General features: G+C 42.0%; 1 protein-coding gene across 2 annotated transcripts in view; it reads right to left on the bottom strand.

The window, feature by feature from the left end:
* Positions 1–23,781, bottom strand: part of INTS9 (integrator complex subunit 9) — a 76,426-nt gene that overhangs the window by 8,444 nt on the left and 44,201 nt on the right. For both annotated transcript variants that reach the window (XM_086624303.1, XM_086624310.1), the window contains 3 exons: positions 16,880–17,051; positions 10,744–10,868; positions 9,135–9,302 (listed from right to left, as the gene is read on the bottom strand). In XM_086624303.1, the coding sequence (XP_086480429.1) occupies positions 9,135–9,302; positions 10,744–10,868; positions 16,880–17,051 (465 nt within the window). The remainder of the gene's footprint in view (positions 1–9,134; positions 9,303–10,743; positions 10,869–16,879; positions 17,052–23,781) is intronic.

The raw sequence follows: 23,781 nt of genomic DNA, 5'->3' as shown, positions 1-23,781 counted from the left end.
TGTGCTTGAATCCTTCATGTAGGATTGTATTTTCCACAACAAAATGACATCTGACACCTACTATGAAAGCCCAAACAGCATTGCTGGCCAAAGTAGTGTTGTTTATAAAGAAGAACCATGTACACATGTTAGGGTTACTCTGAAGTCTCTACTAAGGCCTTCATCAGGGACAACTCTCCCTAGACTTAAGGTCGTACACAGTCATCGGCCAAAAATCCTCTTGGCAATGAAAAGCTGAACAATGACTGAAGATGAGATGTGAAACTCCTATTGCAAAAAATAAAAAAATGAGGCTGAATGATCAGTGAATAAAATCAGGAAAGGATCAGAATTTTAGCACACATGGTCTTGGTCCTACGGAGGATTCTTCCAGGGATATGCATAGATATACATCAGTCCAAGTTGCGGCTATACTGGCAGTGGTGACTACCAGTGATTTCCTTCTAGATTTTTGGGACACCTCTCCAAACTTCTTCCTTTTCCCTCTTCCCTTCCAAGTTCTACAAGTGCAATAGTTCTTGGTTTACACTAGAGAGGGTACATGAAGGCTGACCCAGCAGGGAGAGATGAAGTCTGAGTTAAGTGAGGTGAGCTGGATCCTCACCCTCCAAGACTGGAGCAACAGGGAATTAGGAGGAGTACAGCAAAACTTATCAGTAATTAAAATCCCCTTAACTTTTAAGATCTGAAATTCACTGATGCGTACACTAGATTATAGCATATGCATTTAGACAGGGACACAGCTGGGTTTTTACACCAACATTAAATGTGTATTTTCCAGATTTGCAAACTGCTTAAATGTATGATCTCTGCATGAGAGGTAGGAGTCAGAGATGCAACTTTGGGTCACACCAGAGAAATGAAAGACATGAAACAGAGCTGTGAAACCACCGGGCAGGACAGACCCATTATGAATTCAACACATTCCAAGTCCTTAGAAAAAATAAAGAAAGTTGTAATATATTCCTTGGGGCAGGGATCGGTTTTGGTCAGTGCTTGTGCAATACCTAGCACTCAGAAATCCTACTAAGGCATCCATTACTCATGCTACTATACTGCAGTAATAAAGTAAATGGAAGGAAAATTAAAAAAAAATAATCAGAAGTGGATCACATGCGACTAACACAACACCCTTCTCTAATAAGACAACTGCTGAGGGAATTGGGGCAGCCACAGTCTGTGCTTCACGAAGCACTAGCAAGGTACCACATGGGAAATTACAAACTGTGGATTTCTACAGCAGTCCTGAGGTGGGGAAAGCGCTGGTTAAAGCAAAGATATCCCCAGACAACTACTAGGCTGTTGCTGTAATACCTGAAGGGTCAGTCTTGAGCCTACTCCTACCCAATTTTTATTTGTGACCTCAGTATGGAACGAATAGAGTGTTCAGAAGGCCCCATTGAAGTTTGTAGAGGCATCCTTTATAGAAGGAAAGATCAGGCTATCATAGAGGAAGAACTAGATGACCTCAAGAACTGGAGTGAGAAAAACAAGATGAAATTCAATAGCATGAAATGCAAGGCCAGGGACTGGGCTAATACCGAGAATTTCTGCTGTGAGCTGGCAGCTGCTGGAAATGACAGAGGTGAAGGGTCCAGGTTTATTAGTCCATCCCATGAGAACTGAGAGTCACAAATGTGACATGGCCATGAAAAAGCTAAATGCAACTCCAGAAAATATCAGGTAATTCTAGCAAAGATGAGCTATTGCTATTATATTGGGTCCAGCAAGATCTCATCTAAACTACTTGCAAATTATGGGTAATTTAAGTTCAAGAATGATGTTCTGAAGGGTAGATTCGGGCAGGAGAAGCTCTCTTGTAAGAGGAAACTAAATATCCTGGCTTGTTTAACCTGGCAAAAAGAAAGTCAAAAGGAGAATTTGATTATTCTACATAAACACCGCAGGGAAAATAATAACGAAAGGGAAAACCTATTTATGCTAAAACATGATGTTAAGAATTAGTATGTGCAGACCAGCCATGAATATGTGTAGGCTGGAAATTAGGATGTTTCTAGACATCAGAGACAGTGGGGTTTTGCACAGCATTCTAGTGGGAACAGCAGGGGCAAAACTCTTCGTAATTTGAAGCTAGTGCCTTACATTTTTTAAGGCACATTATAAACAATATTACTAACTGCAGCTGGGTTCTGGCCATGAAACCCATGAGGGCACTTCCACTTCCAGGTGGAAATGATTGCTTACAGCCTTGGAGTTTGCCAAGTATGAAGAGATCCTCACCCAGATCCTAGCCCCTAAAAAGGATGCAATTCCTAAGTGACAGAAAAATATCTTCTCCCTATTATTAGAGAAGCCCAAAGATTTTAAGATCTGCTTGCCTTCAAAGAGAGTCTCCCAGGTCCTAGTGATCACAGTTTCACAGAGGTTTTTACAATAAGCAGTCCTCAGAAAAATCTGAACTGAAAACAATGTGCCTCATCCTCCATCCCTCCACTCGCCTTGCTACTTCCACACATCAAATCCAGTTTTGGGATGCAGAAAAGCATCTTCCCAGTGTACCTTTAATAGGAAAAGAGTGCCCAAATATTCCACATGCTTAAAAGCTGTGAAATAGCCCTTTCACAAGCAGGGATGATCTGTATAGTCAGTTTTGTAAACAGAAGAAAAAACATGGTCTTCATCCTATCACTTATATTTGAACAGCAACATTAGGAAAGGAAGATAATTTACCTCACCTCCTACCTCCCTGCCTCTTCTTATCCCTTCGCTGTTTTAAGTACCAGTAGCTTTGTGGTCAAGTCACTTGAAACCCGACACAGAAATGCACAAGAGATTATAGTGTGGGCAGAAGTCTCAAACAGACTCAGCCTTGGCTTTATACCATCTGCCAAATCAGGCAGAGTCCGAGCACAGCAAGCCTGCAAGTATCAGATCCTGCAGAGGAAACGAAAAGATATGTGGTCAAACACATGCACCAAGGGAGAAAGGTCTAAAGATTTAAATATGCCTGTGGAGTAAGAATTCATGACCAGAAATATATTAAACAAGGCACAAGCATGCTGCAGGCCATTGTGCAATAGAATGGAAATTGGGGAATCTTTCCAATGAGCCTTAAAGGAACAAGGGCATTTCCAACAGAGAACAAACATCCTAGAACTAGGGGCATCTATAGAATCATTAGTGGGTATCTGAGTCATGTCTTGCTGGGGTTTCAGCCTCAAGATTTTACAGAAGCCAAGTGTTTTAAATGGGGTGATTAAGTTGCTAAACTAACCCGACTTAATAGATCTTTCCGTCTCTGTGGGTCTGCTACATTCTCTCTAGAGAAGACTTTAAAGTCTCATTAACTTCAGTGGATGAAGAAGCATGCCACAAATACCTAAGGTTTTTGATATTGCTTGCAAACGCCTACATCTTAGCTTTACTCTTCCACAGAACCAACATCTAGTGGAGAAACAAAACAGGCTGAAGGGATAGTCTTGCAGTTTGGAGCAATGAAACAAACCCCTTCTTTTCCATGCCCATGTTCCATGCTCAACTAATGGACCAGGGCTCCAGATCAACATGAGAAACTTTGCTCCCAAAGCCTGGAAATCCAAACAGAGATGTACTGACCAACGAACAGGAAATAATCCTGGGTGGGATTACAAGCAGTAGTCTCCGTACAGAAGCTAACCACTGGCTTTTTGCCAACCCTATGCTAAGAGACAGTTTTAAAGACGTATTTAAAAGGGGTAATGAAGTAGATTTATGGCTGTTTAATGAAGCTCTGCCCCCATACACTGCATAGCCTGGGAGCAGACAGGAAACAGTTGTTTGAGGAACTTAGAAGAGGACAGTGGAAGCCAGAATCAGCAGAAGCAAAAACTAGCCTCAAACTTGAATGAAAAATGACAGGTAAGGGAAGCAAAGACATGGAGTATCTTCAAAGTAAAGGCAAGCAGCTTACAGATGGAAAAGATGAGTCATTTGAAAGATATGAAAAGGGTATCAATCAAAATATTTAAAATATAGTAACCAGTTATTGGTCAGAATGTCAAGCCAGAATAAGACATTGTTGAAGCTGATTAGGAAGAGAGGTGAGTGCCTGGCTAGAAAAAGAGTGTTATCTTACAGCCAGCCACCAAAAATGAAGGAGAATCAAGTCTAGATATTAACGCTGGCAGGCAAAGACTGACTGAGAGCAGAAAAGCAGATCTGAGTTTCATCAGTCTGCAGATGAGACCAACCAGAAAAAAGGTACAGAAAAAAAAAAAACAAAACACAAAAAAAACAAAGGAAATGAGGGATAACACATTCAAAGCCCACAAAACGGGAGGGAGGAGTAGAATTCTCTGCAGAAGCAATGGGAGGCTGAATGGTCAGGAGAGAAGCGACACTGGAGACAGGTGGGAGACATTTTTAAGAAGAAAGGAATGTCTGATTGCACTGAACACCGTTGACGTAAATCAGGACGACGGTAGACTACAGTGGTTCTGGCTCTGCCTAAGAAAGGGTTGGTAAAAGCTGGGACAAGAGCAGTTTTGGTGGAATGTCAAAAGGTGAAGTCAAACTCGGAAAGGACCTGTGCTAGAAAGAGGAAGGGACTCCAGGCAATTTTACAGATGGTGAATTCAGCTTGGAGCTGAAGGGAAGAATGGCAGTAGCAGGAGTAAGCAGGATGGTTGTATTTCATTTACTGTATGGTAAGTGAAACTACAGCATCTTTATACAAGGGGAAATAGTCGGGGGAAAAAGAATGGAGAGGTCAGGAGACTGAATAATGTGGGGTCACCAAAATAAGTGGAGGGCTAGAAGAAAGACAGAAATCAAACTGAAACATGGAAGGAAGTTGAAGAGGTAAGATGAAAGCCATGTTTTGCCTCTCTTTCTCTCAAAAAGGAATTGGCAAGAGGAAAAAGAAGTCAAGACAGCAGAAGGGGAGGGTGGAGTGAAAGCTACATAATTATAATGAAGTGCCAAGTGGCTTTTTTCCTAATTCTTCTCTGCAATGGTTCCTTATAATTTTACTTCATGGCAGGCTGTGCCTTGCACATCCACACTCTCTGATACTGGCCTGTGTCCTGAAGAACTTGCAAATAGGGTACTTTAAAAACACAGAGCCTTCACTGAAGTCAGTCTGCTGCTGAAATCAAGTGATCCGCACCATTGTTCAGCTGTAATTAAACTGGAGGCACATTATTTGCTCAAACACTACTGTTTAATTTATCTGTTTGCTCCAGAAGGTGTTTTCCATTTTCCCATAGTTCTCCTGTGAATAGACAATGCCTACCCAATTTCCAGGAATAAGTCCTTTTTTTTTATTATTTTTTAAAATGAAAGGCAGGTGCTGAGAAGAACAAATTAGTTAAAGTGTAAAGGTTTCCACAATACCTCTGAGAGCCATTCCAGCCTGGTGCCTTGGGACTGTTAAAACCTCTCTCTAAACAAAGGCTGCTCTGAGTGTAAATCTCATTAACATACAACAGTCCTGCTTGACCCGACTTTGCTCTCCGGTGAAGTGATTGAAATGTAGACAAACTCCAGCAGTATCAGTAAATTTACATTAGTCTGACAGGCCAGAATCTGAACCACTGAAACAGTTTTGGAGAGGAAATTTCACACCATGACACCGCCAGTCTGTATTGACTGAAACCATACGGAGCCAACTGTTCAGTTTTCAAAAACTTTAAGAATCGAGACAGAAGTTTGAGCACATGTCTGTTTCCAAGAAAGGGCTGTGAATATTAGGAGAGGGCCTGATCAGGACTTCATTGAAACAGACGTTCTTTTATGAAAGACTCAAGTCCCAGCCCTGGAGCAGATCTAGCAATTACTTTTTTTCCCAGGGTGGATTTCATCATTCCATTTTTGCCTAACATGGTTTTGACACATAACAAGCCTTTGCAAGGTTTGCTAGGAGCTATAAAATACCCTTTCCAATTGCCACTTATGCCTTCACAGAACCCCAGAGGTGGTGGTAGCCCATGTGAAACAAATGCCCTTTCCTTGCAGTATAGAAAATCCTATATATTCAGGCACCATTAAAGAGTCTTCCTGGATGAAACTACTGACAAGGGGACATTAAACAGCCAATACTCTGCACCAGGGAGCCTCATCTACCATATCTGCAATCCCATCTTGAAAACCCTCCCAGTAGAAAGGGAAGTTCCTGCTACCAGTATGTAAACCCTGCCTGAAACCAACAGGCCATCTGCATCTGCCTCTCGAAACCAACATGCGAATGACCACTCTGCACAATGGGACAGACAGACGGGGCTCTTCTGCTGGGAGGGGGAATGAAACAAGCCATGCAGATGGCATATGAAAATTCTTAGGGAGGTAAGGTGCTTATTTAGGAGGTTAGCATCAAAGGAAATACAGGCCCTAGAAAAAGACAGCCTTTTCCTCCTTCTTCCATTTATGTGAAAAACAAACTACGATCCTTTGGGCTTACCTGTTGTGACTGGTTACACAGAGTAGGAGAGATTACACAGCTACACTTCTCAGCAGTTGTTAGTTACGCTGCTAAGACTCAAAGACCAAAGTCAGAGAGGGTGGGAGACAACATACCATCCCTCCCATGCCTTATCACCACTCTGCAGGTCAAGCTGGAAGCAAAAAGTAGCCTCACACAGCGATGTGATGAACATATGCTGAAATAGAGATTGGGTCCTGGGGAGACAGTCTGTGATCACGACAAATTTGGCACTGCTATTCCTCTGGCGAGTTCCCTTAAAAAGAAGGAGCAAGATCTCTTTTTGAGGATGATTTACATATCTCAGTGATGGGGAATGGCATCCTATTAACAGCTCTGAATCACAGCCTTGCTCTCAGATGCAAGCACACCACCATCAATGGGTCTAACTCTCCAATAACCCCGAGGCAAGCAAACACTACCTCCCTGACACCAACGGGAAAGGACAACAGCTTTCCCGAGAGTCACAGAGATGATCTGGTCTACTTAATTTCTGTATAATGTTAAGAGTCTTTTTAGGAGAGTCAAGTAGTTTGTTGCAACAAGTTAGTAACCGCAGCTTTGGAACCAGGGAGAATACCTGGACGTGGAAAATCACATGAGATATTTCTACTCCCTGAGCACAGACAGCTTTGAAATTAGGACTCCTGTGTGAATAGAATTTGATGTTACTTGTTAGAGGGAAAAAAAGGACCATTTCTGTCAATATTCCCGTCTGCGCCGCTTTCTGATTGAACTCTCCAAGTTAAAGTGAATGAAATAGAAATCAGCTCTCATTTTCTATGTGCTTCTTTGATACCCATTCCTAGGTTGGAGAATACCACATTGTCCACAGTGCGTCCTCCCTCCGACATCCCAGCAATTTTGGCAAGTGCTCTTATTTCTATGTACTGTTTTTACCTAGAGGTATAGGAACAATCCATTTGCTTCAGTGACAGACAGCACCTATAAACCACCAGAGAACTGGGTTTGAGAAACGGAGAGCATTTTCTCATCGGTGACAGCCAACGAGGTTGAATCCACAGGGCCTTTTGAGCCTCACGTGTAAAAGATCTTGCTGCAAGCTGCCAAGCTAACAAGAGAAACACTGACTTGTTTTCAGATGCACTCTAGCCCCACGAGCATGGCACTAATAAGCTCTGCCAGGGAACTCTGTAGTCCTCAGTATCCTTTCGCTGTTCCTTTCCAGTGTGAACTGCGTTTTGTGTTTCAGACTTGTGCTGATCATACAGGAAGACTGCAACAGAGCAAGAAACTGAACCTGAGACTCCCATGGACCAGCCTAGCTATCTTTTAGACAGCCCTCCCCCTTGACAGGAACTTCAAAATGTATGAGAGTTGGTGAATATTCATCTGTAGCATCTGTGCTAATTTGCATTCCGTTTGCAGGGAAAGCTGGTATCCACCCTCTGCACAAGGCTGACACAAGGGACAGGCTCACATGCAGAGGCTCACTTACACCCTCATGGTTTAGGAGAAAACCCAAAGCTTCAGTGGAATCTCCATAACAGGTAAGCCATGTGCTGGCTCTCTGCACTCAGAATGCAAGATTTGTTTTGGTCATGCTGGTGAACGGAAGCCAGGTTTTACTAGTCCTAGGTTTAACAGGATCCAATAAATACACAAATTTCCAAAACAATTAAATACACACGCCAAGATGGAGTTGCATCCAAGTATTATTTTCTAATTGAAAAATGCCTCCTTGTCTCTGGCAGTCCTCTATCCAGTGGGCTGGGCAGGCTCCTAACAGAACTGATGCACAAAGCAGATACATGCAAAATGGTAGGAATGGGTGTTGCAGACTGACTGAGGCATTTTGTTACGTGGGTACCAGTTCTGTACTTCATGTTGGGCTTAACTAAGGGCACTTTGTCCCTCTACCTGCTGATTAAACACAGACTCACATATTCAACAGCTTCCAAAGGGCAGTAACCCCTGCTTGTAAAAAGCCACTGTCACCTTTGATCCAAGGACACATTTGTGTTGATTGGATTGTCAAAAAATATTTTAAGATCAAGCCTGTCAGAATATGGGTCACCATTTGTATTATGGGTACATTTATATTTGATTTGAAGTGTTAATAAATTATTAAAAGGTGTTGCAGACATAAGTAGCCCACATTATAGATGGCTACAGGCAACCCATTAACCTGCTGGACTTCAGCAGTCTGTAGGAATTAACCATTTATTGAAACCATTGTAATACAAATGAGCCATTTCACTACTGTGCCTTTAACATATGACTGAATACTGCTCCTCAAGGGAAAGGGTATTTCTCACAGCAGGTACAGCTGCGGAAGGCGAAAGACAGCTCCTGGCTACTAAGTCCCAGACTCTCTGGGTCCCTTCCATGGTCCTGGGCCACTAATTCAAACTGCAGCGCCTCTACTTACTGGTATTTAAACTGGAGGTGACTTGCTTGCCTCACAGGTGGCTAACAGAGATTGCCCTTTGTATTTTGAGATGCGATACGCTCTTGCAAAGGACAATTAACTTGAACGTATTTTTTCCGTGCCCACAATGTTTTTTTCAATTCCCATTAATTTACACAGTGAAATTCTCCCTCAAATCCTTCTTTCTCAGCCCTTCATTTGACAGAAAGTGCTTTACATGATCATAGCCAATAGTAACTTAGTCAAAGGAGCTACTGAAGCAGTGGCTTGGATTTGGCTGTATGAGGAAGAAGCCACCATTTTCCCCCCACTTTTGTTACTCACTTCTGGCATGATTTCGATCTTCTCATAGCGCCGCTTGTAGGGAAGAGTCAGCACCTCTGCTCTGCGGTAGGACATTGGGGGAGGCTGGCAGTCTATCATCAGGTCTGTGCGATGAGACTGGGTGGGTGGTGGCTGAGTATACTGCTCTGGGCAAACTACGTGGAGAGGCTGGAAAAAAAGAGAGTGGTGACTTCCAGAAATGTCTGGTTGATTCTGTGTGCTGCCCTACAACAGTAATCATTGCCATAAGGAGGTTTGTGGATTGTTTGGTAGCAAGCTAATTTATTTGTATGAAAACAACATGAAAAGATGCAATCCAAAAGATCCAGTTAGTATTGGATCAAATTGTTCAAGAAGCAGGCAGTCTTTGCTTTGTACACAACAGTGTCCACAGTAACAAGGCCTAGATTTGTGTCTTTAATCATCACTTCAATATCAGCAGTCATGTTAGCTGCCACAAGGAGAGAAAAAAGAATATTCAACAGCTTTTTCTTCCAAATTCTTGTCATTGAAATCAGAAGCAAATGACAGTGGTGGTGGAGATCATCACAAAATGGCATGAAGTGAGGCAGACGTATCAATACGCAATGCTGCAAAAACATGAGCAAAATAAGCAACTCTAAGTTTTCAGAGTCAGCAAAATATTAACAAAGCATAAACAGGCTGGTTGCCACCAGGATCACTGTAGCATTTGAGGAAGCCAAAGGGCAAGACAGTGTTTCTGCAAATTGTTTTGGAAACAGCGTTATACTTCAGTAGTAACATGGAAGACAATGCTTGTCAGGAAAATAGGTAAAGGCAATTGCTATCAGGTGTGCAGTGACAAGCCAGGCTGCAGAACAGGAAGATAAAACGATCCAGATATTGTTAAGAAGTTTGGAAGAACATTTATTTTTGTGTTCAACAAGCTGAAGACAGAAAAGCTCAGCCAGGCAAAGTACTGGGTATTATTTTAATTACATCATGAGTCAGAAAGCAAATTTCAGTAGAAATAAATTGGATGGATAAGGAGAGGCCACTAAAGCCAAAAAGAGTCAAGAGGAGAAAAAGGAAACTACGTGAATACTCCAGTCTTCTTCCTAGACATAAGCAGCCTGTATTTTACAAATGGAATAAGGAAAGCAGTGGATTTGGAAGACAGACAAAAGCGGATCTCCAGAACACCAAGTATCAGCTGCAGGATAAAGAGCAGAGGAGATGGGTAAAGCTGAGGGCATTGAGGATACTCAGCACTTGGTACCCTTTCCACTAAGGTTGTATTAGAAACAGCCAGGCTTATTCATAAAGCAGGAAAAAGAATAAGGGAAAAAGTGATTATGACTATATATATATATATATATATATATAAAGGAGGAAAGGAATGTACACATCATTTGCTCTGCACCCTAAGCTTTTAGGGATCTTCCAGCCACTCTGTGCAGAGATTGTCAGTCATTCCACATTCATTTTGGAGCAGGATGATAAAGGAGAGCTGAATGCTGTGCTCCCTCTTGGAAAAAGGGACCTGGATGTTGTCTTGATTTTGCTATTGTTTAATGTAACAGTTGCTCACAATTGACCTATTCAAGTGTGCGAAGAAACGTAAGAAAAGGCAACAGAAATTCATTACCTGGACTTCTTTGAGTAATTTAGACACCTGAATAAAATTCAGCCTTGTGTCAATGGGACAGTAAACACATTTCATCGCCAAAGGTTGGTAAGGAGCCAGGGCATCCAGATAAGAGAAATCTGGTTCTGAAAAGAGAAATGTTGAAAACACTGAATGCCTATTAAGAACAAGGATGGCCCAAATGCTCTCTAATTCCACATTCCAGTCTAGACAAGCTGTTGTTCAGCAATGTTAATTCTGTCACAGATTTCTCTTCTCTCCTTCCTTCTCCCATCCGTTATTTTCAGTTAATTTGATGAAAATTATGCCCACAATTAGTCTTATGTTAATCAAGGAACAGAGCAATACTATTTCATTTGAACACATTATTGCATGATTTTATAACAAATTTAATCAAGACAAAAACATAATCTCTTATTTTTAATCAGATCCTGTAAAAGAAGGCAAGATGTATACATTTTCGGTATAAGGTAACCCAAATGTCAGTTTGTTTTTCACTATGACAAAAACACAGCATAAAAATTATGTCTTGATAAATGTGTACCAATGTCCTCTCCTGCAGACACATTACCTCCAAACTCATCAAATCATAGAATGGTTTAGGTTGGAAAGGACCTTCAAGATCATCTAGTTCCAATCCCCCTGCCATGGGCAGGGACACCTACCACTGGATCAGGTTGCTCAAAGCCTCATCCAACCTGGCCTTGAACACTTTTAGGGATGGGGCAGCCACAACTTCTCTGGACAACCTGTGCCAGTGCCTCACCACGCTTGGAGGGAAGAATTTCTTCCTTAGATTTCATCGAAATCTCCCCTCTTTCTCTTTAAAGCCATTGTCCCATGTCCTGTCTCTACACTCCTTTGTCCAAAGTCCCTCTCCGGCTTTCTTGTAGGCCCCCTTCAGTTACTGGAAGGCTGCTAGAAGGTCTCCCTGGGACCTTCTCTTCTCCAGGCTGAACAACCCCAACTCTCTCAGCTGTTCTCATTGGAGAGGTGCTCCAGCTCCAGGATCATCTTCGTGGCCTCCTCTGGTCTTGCTTCAACAGCTTCATGTCCTTGCGTTCCTGTCCTGAGGACCCCAGAGCTGAACACAGCACTGCAGGTGGGGTCTCACAAGAGCAGAGTAGAGGGCAGAATCCCCTCCCTCGACCTGGTGCCCACGCTGCTTTGGATGCAGCCCAGGACACAGTTGGCTTTCTGGGCTGCCAGCGCACACTGCTGGCTCCTGTTGAGCTCCTCTTTTTCCTTACAGTATAGGTATACTTTTTTTTTTTTTTTTAATGTAAGTGCCAGGTTTAGACTGGTGGATAAACAACGGTCTAAATTTTAATATAACTGAAAAAACCCTGTAGGGAGCCCTCCTCTTGAAGGGACAGGCAATTGGGCTTTTTACAGTTATGCCAGTAGAGCAGTTCTAGTGCAGGCCAGGATGAACTAAAGGTTGCTTCAGTAGGGGCTATCCAGAAGCAGAGATGGGATAACTTTATTAGTTAGTGTCTTTATCAGACCTAGCAAGTCTCAACTTCCCTTTGTACTCTTATTATTGACTTTTAAAAATCAGATTGGAGGTTTGCCAGGGAAAAGTCATGCACTGAACGGGCTTTTACTTACATGGAGAAATACAACATCAAAAAAACTACAGAAAAATACCTTTTTTTTTGTGAACGAAAACCATACATGTAGGATATACGTAGCCACTTGATTTTAGGGGCCACCAATTAGTGATGTGGAAAAGCTTATGCCGTAACTATCTACCTGATAATTGCGTGATAGATCACATAAAAGGAATGATAGACAAAAAAAATTGGTATTAGTTTGGCAAGTACAGAATGAGGAAAAGAGAAGGGGATGCATAAAGACTTATCTGCTAGACTGTTCTGAGCCACAGGGCCTCAAAGGAAACCTGCAGAGGGAAGTGCAGCTGTGAACCACCAAGCCTCACCAGAAAACAGTACGAGGTATTCCTCTGGTATCTGCTCAGGCTGTGTAAAAGGATGAACTTAGAGGAAAGTTAAATACAGAGACTTCAGTCTAGACTTAGACAGCCACCTTTTATGTTCTTACCTCACCCTGAGGATAGCACTGGCTGGATTTCTCATGTAGACAGCAAGAAAAAAGGTCCTTAAAACTTTACCACAGGAAGTTCAGCACCCAGCGTGGCATTGGACATTCAATATTGGGCCTCATCCTACTGATACAGACAAGTTAATTGCTAGCCTAAAAATCTGCCGCTGGCTAAGTATCAGTGATCATGATGTGGTTATATTTACCCCATGAGAACAGAATATAGCATCAGCCAATGACACATCCGTTTGGAACTGTCAAAGGGATAATTTTCCCAAGTTTAAAGCAATTGTCAGAATAACTGCCTGGGAACATTTCAGTGAGAAATATTAACAAAAATGATAGTTGTACAAGAACATCTTACTAGATGCCCAAAAAGCCATGAATCCACAAACATGAAATAAAAATTATACTGGGCAAAAAGCCATGCTAGTTAAAAGCAGATGTGTTAGTGGCAATGAAACAAAGCCTAAAAATATCGATGTAAAAAATGGGAGTTAATAGCAGTTAAATTTAATAGCAATGAAAAGAAGTTTAAAAATAAGAATACTGAGAAGGTAGCTAGTTGAAGAATGACCAATTAGTGTTAAATCAGAACACATTTTAAATCTCACTGGGGAAAACCAGAAAACTTAAGTCAGGCACAGGTCCTCTGCTAGAGACATACAATGAAATTGCAAATAGGAAATTTAAAAAGTTATCTGACGAGAGCTTTTCCACCCCATCTGGTGTTAAAGATGGCAGAGATTTGACTGCTCGTATCTGAGAATGCCATGAGGCAGCATCTATTCAGATTAAGTATTTTTGTATCAGTAGGCTCAGACAACGTACAGATGTGGATTTTTTAATTTAAGAATCCAAAATGGCATCCAGTCTATAGTCTCTCTGAACAACTACTAAGAATGTAAGAGCCTTGGAAAAGTGAGAAATTCTAATAAAGGAATTCTAACATAGGACTTTGAAGATTTACAACATGTGAAAAACATGACTTGAGGTAGTCTCACAGTGAACTCATGACATACAGGAACAGCTGTTTTGAAACTACTAAAAAAAATGGAAGTCACCTGTCTGATGGAAGACAGCGCTTGTCAAGGACACATATTGACTTTTTCTGACAGAATTACGGGTCTTTAGCTTTTCCCCCAAGACACCTGATTTACAACTGTGTGACAATGAGTTATAAAATCTTCCACTGTACAGCACTAACGTGGCATGCATGAGCTGTTTTTAAGATCTCCCAGGGAGTCAGTTTTTAAAGCACTGCTGTTATCGGAGAGAGAACAAGAATCAGACTTCTTTCTACCATGTTTTCTTCTAGAATTTCTTTGTGGCTTAGTAGTATTCAATATTTTTAATCAATAATCTATTCAGTACTGCTTCAGTGGTAATATTTGCAGCTGACACAAGCAAGCAGAACAGCACTACAGCTCACTCCCAGCTGGTGTCCTGTCTATTGCCTGCAGCTGCTGTTCCAGTCTATATTCTCTGGTAGTTGTTTTTTACATTACAAATTGGAAAGGTGGAGACTACCTAGCTCCTGTGGACTGAACAAGCAGTGTCATCATTAACAATACTGCGTGGCCTGTAGTTTAAAGGTCCTAATTGCTAGAAACTAGGGAGTCTTTCACAGGAAAAGCTAGAACATCATCTCCTATCACATACTGTTTCAATGGACCCAACTTCTTTCATAACTACAGGAGATTTTATCTTAAAACAGGGGAAGCTAGATAATTAAATAATAAAAATCCCAGGAATCAGTGGAGGTGCTTCCACTGGGGTTACTGAGAATAGAAGAATTTAATCTGCTAGGAATTTTTGTAGACGTAGATGTCTTTGTTCCAGCTGAGACAGTCATAAAGAAGAAGGAACATCCTGCTGAGGGGATATGCCTACAGACAGAGACAGAGTCCAAAAGCCACGGATAGAAGAATTTAGGAAACAAATCACCACGAGCACCTGGAATCACTCCAAGGTCACCATAACCAAAGCAGATCTCAACTGGAGTTTCATTTGAAGTATAAATTGGGAATGAATACCAATGATCGTGACCCAGTGTATCCACAGGTTGTTACGACTGCCTCTCAGATGCTTTAACAACTTGCCAGGGCCACATTCCAACAGAAACCTGCTCTACTTCCTCATTTCGTGGAAAGATTACATTTTAATACAGAAAAGACAATTACCTCTCCCTACTAACAGTTCTTGTTAGTAAAGGCCAGTTTCTGACATCTTCGCTGGTGGTGGGTAGCACATTCGGAACACGATTAATGCCACTGATTTCCTAGGAATTCATAAAATATACAACCCAGTAGAGGGTGTACACACTCTAGTTTTAACTGAAATCCCAACTGGAGTAGAATTCACTATTTCCAAGACAATGCATATCTATCTTGCAATTTTACTAATTACTGTAACGAGGGCATATCTCCTGAAACTACCTCAAAGGTCAGGAGTGACGGGTACTGTAACAGACATGACGTTAGTGCTGTGGTACCATGCGGCACGTCCCAGCAGAAACACAAGCTAGATTTAAGTGTCTTATTTGCTCAGCAGGAACCCCCTTGTATCTTCCCTCCCCTTGCAGCAGGGCTAATTACACACTTTAAATCTTTCCAAATTGGTTTAACAGTATCATGATACTGTGACACTTTCTGTTACCAATATTGCGAAAAAGTCAAAGGGACTTGCTCATCACTCAAAGGGACTTACTCATCGCTAGCCTCAATTCTACAGTTAAAAAAAAAACAAAGAAGGAAGGAAATAACCCTTTCCCAAATCTTTCAGTTTTATGAGGTTATGTGCTTTCCAGCAGCCCTATTCACTAAAAAGAGGAGGAAAATAAGTTTAACAGTGGGACTCCCATCACATCCTTGCTGTGGGAGTAGGTTTGATCAGTTACTCAGCGTTCTCCTCCCCATTTCTAATTATTTTGTCCTAGTCCAAAATCCACAACTTTTTAGACTGTTATACATAACACATTTCTCAATTATACCAGAGCTCTTTACACATAAAATCACCAGCAATGGCCTAAAGGATTATTTCGCTTCTCAGATCCGAAGAGTGCCCACTGTGGGTTCTGTTTGGATGACACATTGGGTATAAAGAGGAGGAGGCACCTGGACAGAACGTCAGTTTGAGGGAAGGCCTTGTATTTTTAAAGGAGATCAAACTCTGCAAGATATTCCTTTTGCTAGATTTCCCAAAAGCTTCATGTTCTCTCTTAAATACTTCGTTTTGCTCTTAATGATTGGCACGGTCCCAGGATGCAGCTCCCCAGTGGATCTCAGACCATAGCTCATTCTGAGGTAGATAGAGCTTGATTCATTAAATCTACTAAAAGTAGAGTCAGCACTAGAAGCAGACTGGGAGAAGTAGAGGAACTTAAAAGACCTGTTGTGTCCCTGGCAGCATGAGTCATTGAGAAAGTAAACGGCTCCCCAGGGTATTAGCTAGAGCTGTACGTTCAGCTTCAAATACAAATGTGTCTGTCAGCCAAAAAAGCATCTAAAAAAAACCCTCAGCCAAAAGGCAGCAACGGCATAGATCCCTACTGCCAGGTCTGTATGGGGTGCACACTTCTGAAACAGCAGAGATGACAGAAACATCTCTAGAAACAGACTGCCTGGTTGCTGGAAGTTTTGATGAAAGGGCAGCAGAAAGGATGAGGAAAGGTTTGTGATTCCAATGGAACATGGAAGAAGAAGTGTTTCTCCTTTCTGACCACCATCAATTAGGTCTTGTCTGGGTTTAACTTGCAGCCAGCTGCTTTTAATCCAAAAATTAATTTCCTGTAGGCATTTTACTGCTGTGCATAACAAAGACTTTGCTTAGAAATGGCAGGAACGGACTCTGCATGGCAAAGGTTGGCACTGCAGGGCTAAAATGAATTAAATGGCACAATAATTACATTTCTCCCTACAGTCAATCCTGGGGTCTTAATTTAGACAAACTCCTACTGGAGTCAGAAACTTCTGCCCTAGAACAAATAAGTAAAGCCCCTAGGATGTGGCCACACTTAACTGGAGTGCACAACCTATTGTTAATTTGATAATGATATCTGCATTTTACTTACCTGTGAATATAACAGTGTTCAAGCTAGATTTTCCCCATAACTCCATGAAATGAACCACATCCCCAAATCTAAGAGAGGGATGTCCAGTAAACACAACACATGGCTGCTTGAAGTCATTGCTAAAGTCTCCATGGATGCTGGGATAATGTTTCAATTTGTTTGTCTGAATGAGCTGAAACAAAAACAAAAATATAGACATTACAAACTTTTCATGCCTTTGTGCTCTGTAGTTCAGTGTGTTTATTTACATAAGATTACAAATATTCTACAATTTATTTCTAATTCATCACAGAGTACCTTCTTGCATATCCTCTACGTTTTCCAATAGATTTTGTCATGACTGTCCTAAGTGGTATGAAAAGGAAGTGGGAGTATAGGGCCAGGTGCCTCCAAGTCCGTGCTCTCATTTCTTTGGTACCAGCAGTATGGTAACTAAGAGAAACTCTGCAAACACTCCCTGCTTAGAGTTTGCTGGAGTAAGCAGAGTGCTCACTTGCCAAATTCAGAATAAGCTCCTTTTCCCTATTTGCCACGTCCACAAAGAGCTGTGGGCATTGATGTTTAACCTGGTTTTCTTGCATCACAGTAGTACTAGGCAATTTTGCCTTCAGCAGTGTGCTGCTATAAGTTTCACAGATTCACACAAAGTCAAGTCTTCTGAAAAAACACATCAAAGAACAGACTGATTTGCCATTCCTTAACTATCACTGAAACTAGTAATAACAATGAACTAAGAGCCATAAGAAGTACTTGTCACTAGAGCTGGCAGAGTATAATTAACTATACATGTAGAACAGATTTCTTCACTAAGTGAGGAATTTTATTTATCAAGGCACTTTTTGAAGAAGAATTTTGCTTTACTTCTGCCACTGTTTTCTAATCTGCAAAGCAAAGTTCATCTGAATAAGCCATTTAATAGACTAGTCTGCTAAGCACTTCCAACACAAGATTTTGCAAGTATTTTCTTGGCAGGTATAAGCTTCCATCCCAGTCTGAAGTAACTGTAAACACAGTTTTCTGAAAAAGTATGTCGTTTAACACAACAAAATCACACACTGAACCACTGAGAACACACATGGAAATAAGAGTGTGAAAGAGGGGAATGGTACTTCCTTTGTCAGTAGTTTTTAGAGGAGGTGGGACTGTTCATCAACGATCTCTCCATACGTTGCTGTCTGCTGTCAGGCATTGCAACATTGCTCAAAATACAGAATTCACATATGCAGGGTTCAGCAACACATTTCTGCAGCTGTTGTGCTGTGGAACCCCAGATGATACCACTAATGAGCAAACAGCATGCTCTTCACTACGTGCCATAACATGATGCATGCCTCATGCCTTTCTAGAAGAAAACCCTGCCACTCAGGACGTTCTTCTTCATTGTAACATATTTGATTTTCTAAAGAGGAACTAATAAAGAACATTACAATAAGCAACTCTTTTGGTCTCTCAAAGCTGCAATTCATCTTCCAGATTCTCTTTTATTTGTTACTTTTTACTGTGGTAGATCTAACTCAAGATAGCGTGCATACATGGAAGTGAATAGAAAGCTGAGAATTCTGATGCGTCTTTGAGCCTCTTAACAACTTACGCACAACAAAGCACTTCAGAACTTAAGATTATTACCCAATTAGGTTCTTAATTTAATTTAGCATCATTGAACAAAAGCATCAACCCTATTCAGCTTCTAGCTGTCACCACCTAAAGATATGGTTTGGTCAACAGGCAATGTACAAACTTACCCTCAATACCCTTTCACTAATAGGAAGTTGGCTGCACATAGGTGCCAATATTTATCTTTCCCCTTTGCTTCCTTGAGTTTGGTCTCCTTCAAGTTCCCAACAGCAAATATTTTGCTGTGATTTTGCATTTGACTTCCCACATGTCCTTGTTTGAAACTGCTGTGCAATACGCAGATGGCTGGAATGGAATGGGATTGAGGTTTGATGTAAGATCATAGAATCATAGAATGGTTTGAGTTGGAAGGGACCTTAAAGATCATCTAGTTCCAACCCCCCTGCCATGGCAGGGACACCTGCCACTACACCAGGTTGCTCAAAGCCTCATCCAACCTGGCCTTGAACACTTCCAGGGATGGGGCAGCCACAACTTCTCTGGTCAACCTGGTCCAGTGCCTCACTACCGTCATTGTAAAAAATTTCTTTCTTAGATCTAATCCAAATCTGCCCTCTTTCAGTTTAAAGCCATTGCCCCTTGTTCTGTTACTACACACCCTTGTCCAAAGTTCCCAGGTGAGCTGGCCTATGGTGTCTGAGAGCAGGGAGGGAGAGCAAATCGAAGCTCCTGTGATCCAAGAGGAACGGGTCAAGGATCTGCTTCATCGGCTGGATGCCCACAAGTCTATGGGGCCTGATGGTATCCACCCGAGAGTCCTGAGAGAGCTGGCGGATGTCATTGCCAAACCCCTGTCCATTATCTTTGGGCAGTCTTAGCTCACTGGGGAAGTTCTGCTGGAGTGGAGGTTGGCGGATGTTACCCCCATTTACAAAAAAGGGCGGAAGGAGGATCCGGGGAACTACAGGCCTGTCAGTCTGACCTCAGTGACGGGCAAAGTCATGGAACAGGTTATCTTGAGTGCTATTAATGAGCACGTACAGGTTAACTGGGTGATCAGGCCCAGTCAACATGGGTTTATGAAAGGCAGGTCTTGCCAATCAAACCTGATCACCTTCTATGATGGGGTGACCCACATGGTTGATGAGGGAAGGGCTGTGGATGTAGTTTTCTTTGACCTCAGTAAAGCCTTTGATACAGTTTCTCATAGTGTTCTGGTTGCGAAACTGGTTAACTGCTGGCCTGGATAGGCACACCCTCCTTTGGGTAAAAAACTGGCTGGATGGCCGGGCCCAAAGAGTGGTGGTAAATGGGGCTAAATCCAGCTGGAGGCCGGTCACCAGTGGGGTTCCCCAGGGCTCAGTGCTGGGTCCAGTTCTGTTTAACATCTTTATCAATGACCTGGATGAGGGGATTGAATGTACCCTCAGTAAATTTGCGGACGACACCAAGCTGGGAGGCTGTGTCGATCTGCTTGAGGGTAGGGAGGCCCTTCAGAGGGATTTGAACAGACTGGATCGTTGGGCTGAGGCCAATGGCATGAGCTTTAATAAGGCCAAATGCAGAGTCCTTCACTTGGGGTATAAAAACCCCAAGCATCGCTATAGGCTCGGGGAAGAGTGGCTGGAGAGCTGCCTGGCGGAGGAGGACCTGGGGGTCTTGGTTGACTACTGGCTTGATATGAGCCAGCAGTGTGCCCAGGTGGCCAAAAAGGCCAATGGGATACTGGCATGTATCAAGAATAGTGTGACCAGCAGGAATAGGGAAGTGATCCTGCCCCTGTACCTGGCACTGGTGAGGCCACACCTAGAATACTGTGTCCAGTTTTGGGCCCCTCGCTTTAAGAGAGATATTGAGCTCCTGGAGCGAGTCCAAAGAAGGGCTAAACTGGTCAAGGGGCTGGAAAATAAAACTTATGGGGAGCGGCTGAGGGAGTTGGGGCTGTTTAGCCTGGAGAAGAGGAGGCTGAGGGGAGACCTGATTACAGCCTACAAATTCTTGAGAAGGGATGGTGGGGAGGTAGGGGAAGGGCTCTTTACATTAGTGATGGGTGATAGAACAAGAGGAAATGGGTATAAGCTTAGTCAGGGGACATTCAGGTTGGATGTTAGAAAGCATTTCTTCTCTGACAGGGTTGTCAGCCACTGGAATAGGCTGCCCAGGGAGGTGGTTGAGTCCCCATCCCTGGATGTGTTTAAGAATAGGGTGGATGAACTACCTAGGGATATGGTTTAATGGGGATTAGGGACAGTTGGACCGGATAATCTCTAAGGTCTTTTCTAACCTAGAAAATCTATGAAATCTATGAAAGCCCCTCTCCAGCTTTCTTGTAGCCCCTTTAGGTACTGGAAGGCTGCTATATAAGGTCTCCCCGGAGCCTTCTCTTCTCCAGGACGAACAACCCCAACACTCAGCCTGTCTGCATAAGAAGGGTGCTCCAGCCCTAAGATAGAAACCATTAGGTGGACACAGCCCATTATTTCCATGTGGATCCTTGGATTATGAAGGAAGTAGTGAGGGGACTACATTTTCTGCAGCTTACTAGTAATATCAAATTCCTATTTAATCTTCAAGAGGGAAAAAATCATCCAACAACTGCTCTGGCAGTTAATATGCACTGAATCTCAAAAACATTTCTGCAATTAAGACTAGTAAAGATTTCTGATTAACGCATCTGGAGTGCAATATTTAGAGTCTAAACTTAGCTTCAGTAATAAAAACTGCAGTTTAGCAGACAATGCGCAAAACAAATTTGATTCCATAAAATACTGGCACTTAAAAGAACGGGTAGGAAATGGCACCCTGAAGCTTCTTCCTTGTTTTTTTTGAGGGAAGCCAAAAGCCTCAAGTTGCAAAAGCAGTTTCAATTGGGTGAACTGAAGGAAGGGGACAAATTCTACTTCAAATATTAAATGGGATATGTGACATTCCAGGGCAAAACTTTGTCAGGGACCAGTAGATAGCTAAATGAAAGACATTTCTACAGCTAGCATTTATGTAACACACTTCTGAAAATCACAAACTGCTCTTCCAGCATCCTGCTTCACAGGTTCCTTAAGATTATATATATATTTGTACACAGTAGCATTCAAATCTTTGCTAAGACATGAGAGCAGTACTCTACGTGCAAAAGCATTCTCAACAGCCTATTTCACAGCTATACCTGTACAAATGTTCATTGTTTATAAACATAAAAGCTGTATTCTCTTCGAAGCATTACGGCAGCTTCAAATCCCTTCCTATTACTTTGTAAAGAGACATAGGATTTCTAACCCAGTTTTCAGGACCTTAGGTTTTGTGTGTGTCATTCTTTTTAATGATTTTTTTTTTTTATTTCCAGCAACAAAACATCTAGCATAATGCTGGGGTGCACTGCTTCTAACTGGGGTGCTAACTCGGGAGAAAAAAGGAACACATGTTGAATCCTCAGCACCATGTCCTGAGGTGTGGTGATTTTTTATTTCATCTTTTTTTTTTTAATCTTCAAAGATCTTTTATGATAAGTCTACTGAAGCTCCACACTTTAGCTCACAATCTGATTCTCACAGCTGGACATAGCAGGGGTGAAAGGCTACAAAAACAAGTTTAGAGACATTCTATTCACTCCAGTGATAAAGCAGCTGGTAGATTTTAGCATCTAGAGCAAAGTCTTTTCTAACTATCCAATCAAAAATATTAGGAGCTGAACTGGCAAAACAGGTTCAACAAAATTTCACAAATCATAAGGGGACTAAATTTGTAATGATTCGTACAAGTCTTTTATATCTACATGAGATGGGCTGTATAAGCACAACAGTCATTACTGTGTCATGTTCAGATCTCCAACTTGTACCAAGCCTGGGCCAAAACCAATGCCTGGCATTTAGCCAACCTATATTTTCAAAACAGGACTGATTTCTGGAAACCAGAAGCAACACTCACAGCATCTTTCTATAGAAAGAACCATTATTGACTGAAAGCTTAGGAGATAGAGGATGGTAAAGTACTGAACCGAGACTAAGGAGAGCTGTGGGTTTTTTTAAAATCCCAAATGGTTACGCTTTGCTTTAAAGCAGTAGACTTGATTTACAGGGACACCAACGGCTGCTATAAACAGGATAAATCTCCAGAGCCTTTGTGTAGCCTTTATTGAAGTGAGCCAAAATACACTGCTATTTACTCTGTGCGTGCTTGTGTGGTCTGTATCCAGAACTTTGAACAAACGTGGTTCTTATCAATGAAAGACTGATGCATTTATTACTTCACCTTCCTCACTCGCTTTGTAAGACCAATCCTAACAAGGGCCTAATTCTATGTAATACTATAAGACAAAACATAATATTATACAATCACCCGGTTCCAGGTATTCATTGCTTTGAGTGTGTTACACAGGAGCTGGTACATGGAGGAGGGAAACAAAGATGAAGGCAGCAAATGCTAGTTATTTAAGACCACTGAATCAATATTACTCCCATCCTGGCTATTTTCAGTCAGAAAAAGAGGCTTTTCATAGCTGTTTCTCTTAGATGTTTCTAGCAGAATCCTTAATAAGAGGACAGTAAATCAAAATTCTTCCTCCGCTAGCAAATACTGATCAATATAAATTACCTCTCAAATTTTTTTGTTGCAGACATATACAGAAGTCTGGATTCACTTATAGCCTGAAATCATCTATGTAAAAATTGAGCAGAAAGAAAAGGAGTGAAAGCTTCTTGTTTTGCCTTGCTAGAACAATTCAACTATTCATTTATAAAGTCTCTACCTCCACAAAAGGGATGGCGCAGAGTGTACAATCCATGGGTCCTGTTGAAATGGTTGGGGAGGCAGCTAATTCCTCAGCTGTGGCTGTGCTGGGATGGGACATTCCCATGTGCTCAAGGAATTTGGTAAAACACCACAAGTTGGTTCTGGGATACCAGAATCACATTTCTAAACAAAACAAATTACTGATTTATGCTCCACAGCATTTCAGCTAGGCACTGTCGAGCTTAAATCTAAGCCTATTTAGACAGTTGATCCTAGAATGTAACTGACGCAGCGCCTTGGAAATGAAAGCCACCACCTCCCTTGGCCAGCCTGCTGTATTCATAAACATTTGGAAACTCCAGTTTTTAACTTTGCAGAAGCTTCCAACGTAACGTCAGTTTGAGCTCCTTCTCCTCTCTTCTCCATTACAGCAAGCGCTGGTGAAAAACTGAATCGCCACTTTTGTTTAAGCATAGGGGAGAGCTATCCACAGAGTGCTCCATCTCTTCCCGAACTGACTGTTTCTCCACTCCACTCCCCAGTTTTCCTGCTAAGAAATCACTGACTGGAATGTACGGCAGTCCTGCTCTAGATCCTAACTC

This window comes from Tauraco erythrolophus, chromosome 2 (assembly GCF_009769465.1).
Source record: "Tauraco erythrolophus isolate bTauEry1 chromosome 2, bTauEry1.pri, whole genome shotgun sequence".
Classification (NCBI taxonomy): domain Eukaryota; kingdom Metazoa; phylum Chordata; class Aves; order Musophagiformes; family Musophagidae; genus Tauraco; species Tauraco erythrolophus.
This window is presented reverse-complemented; position numbering and strand designations above follow the sequence as displayed.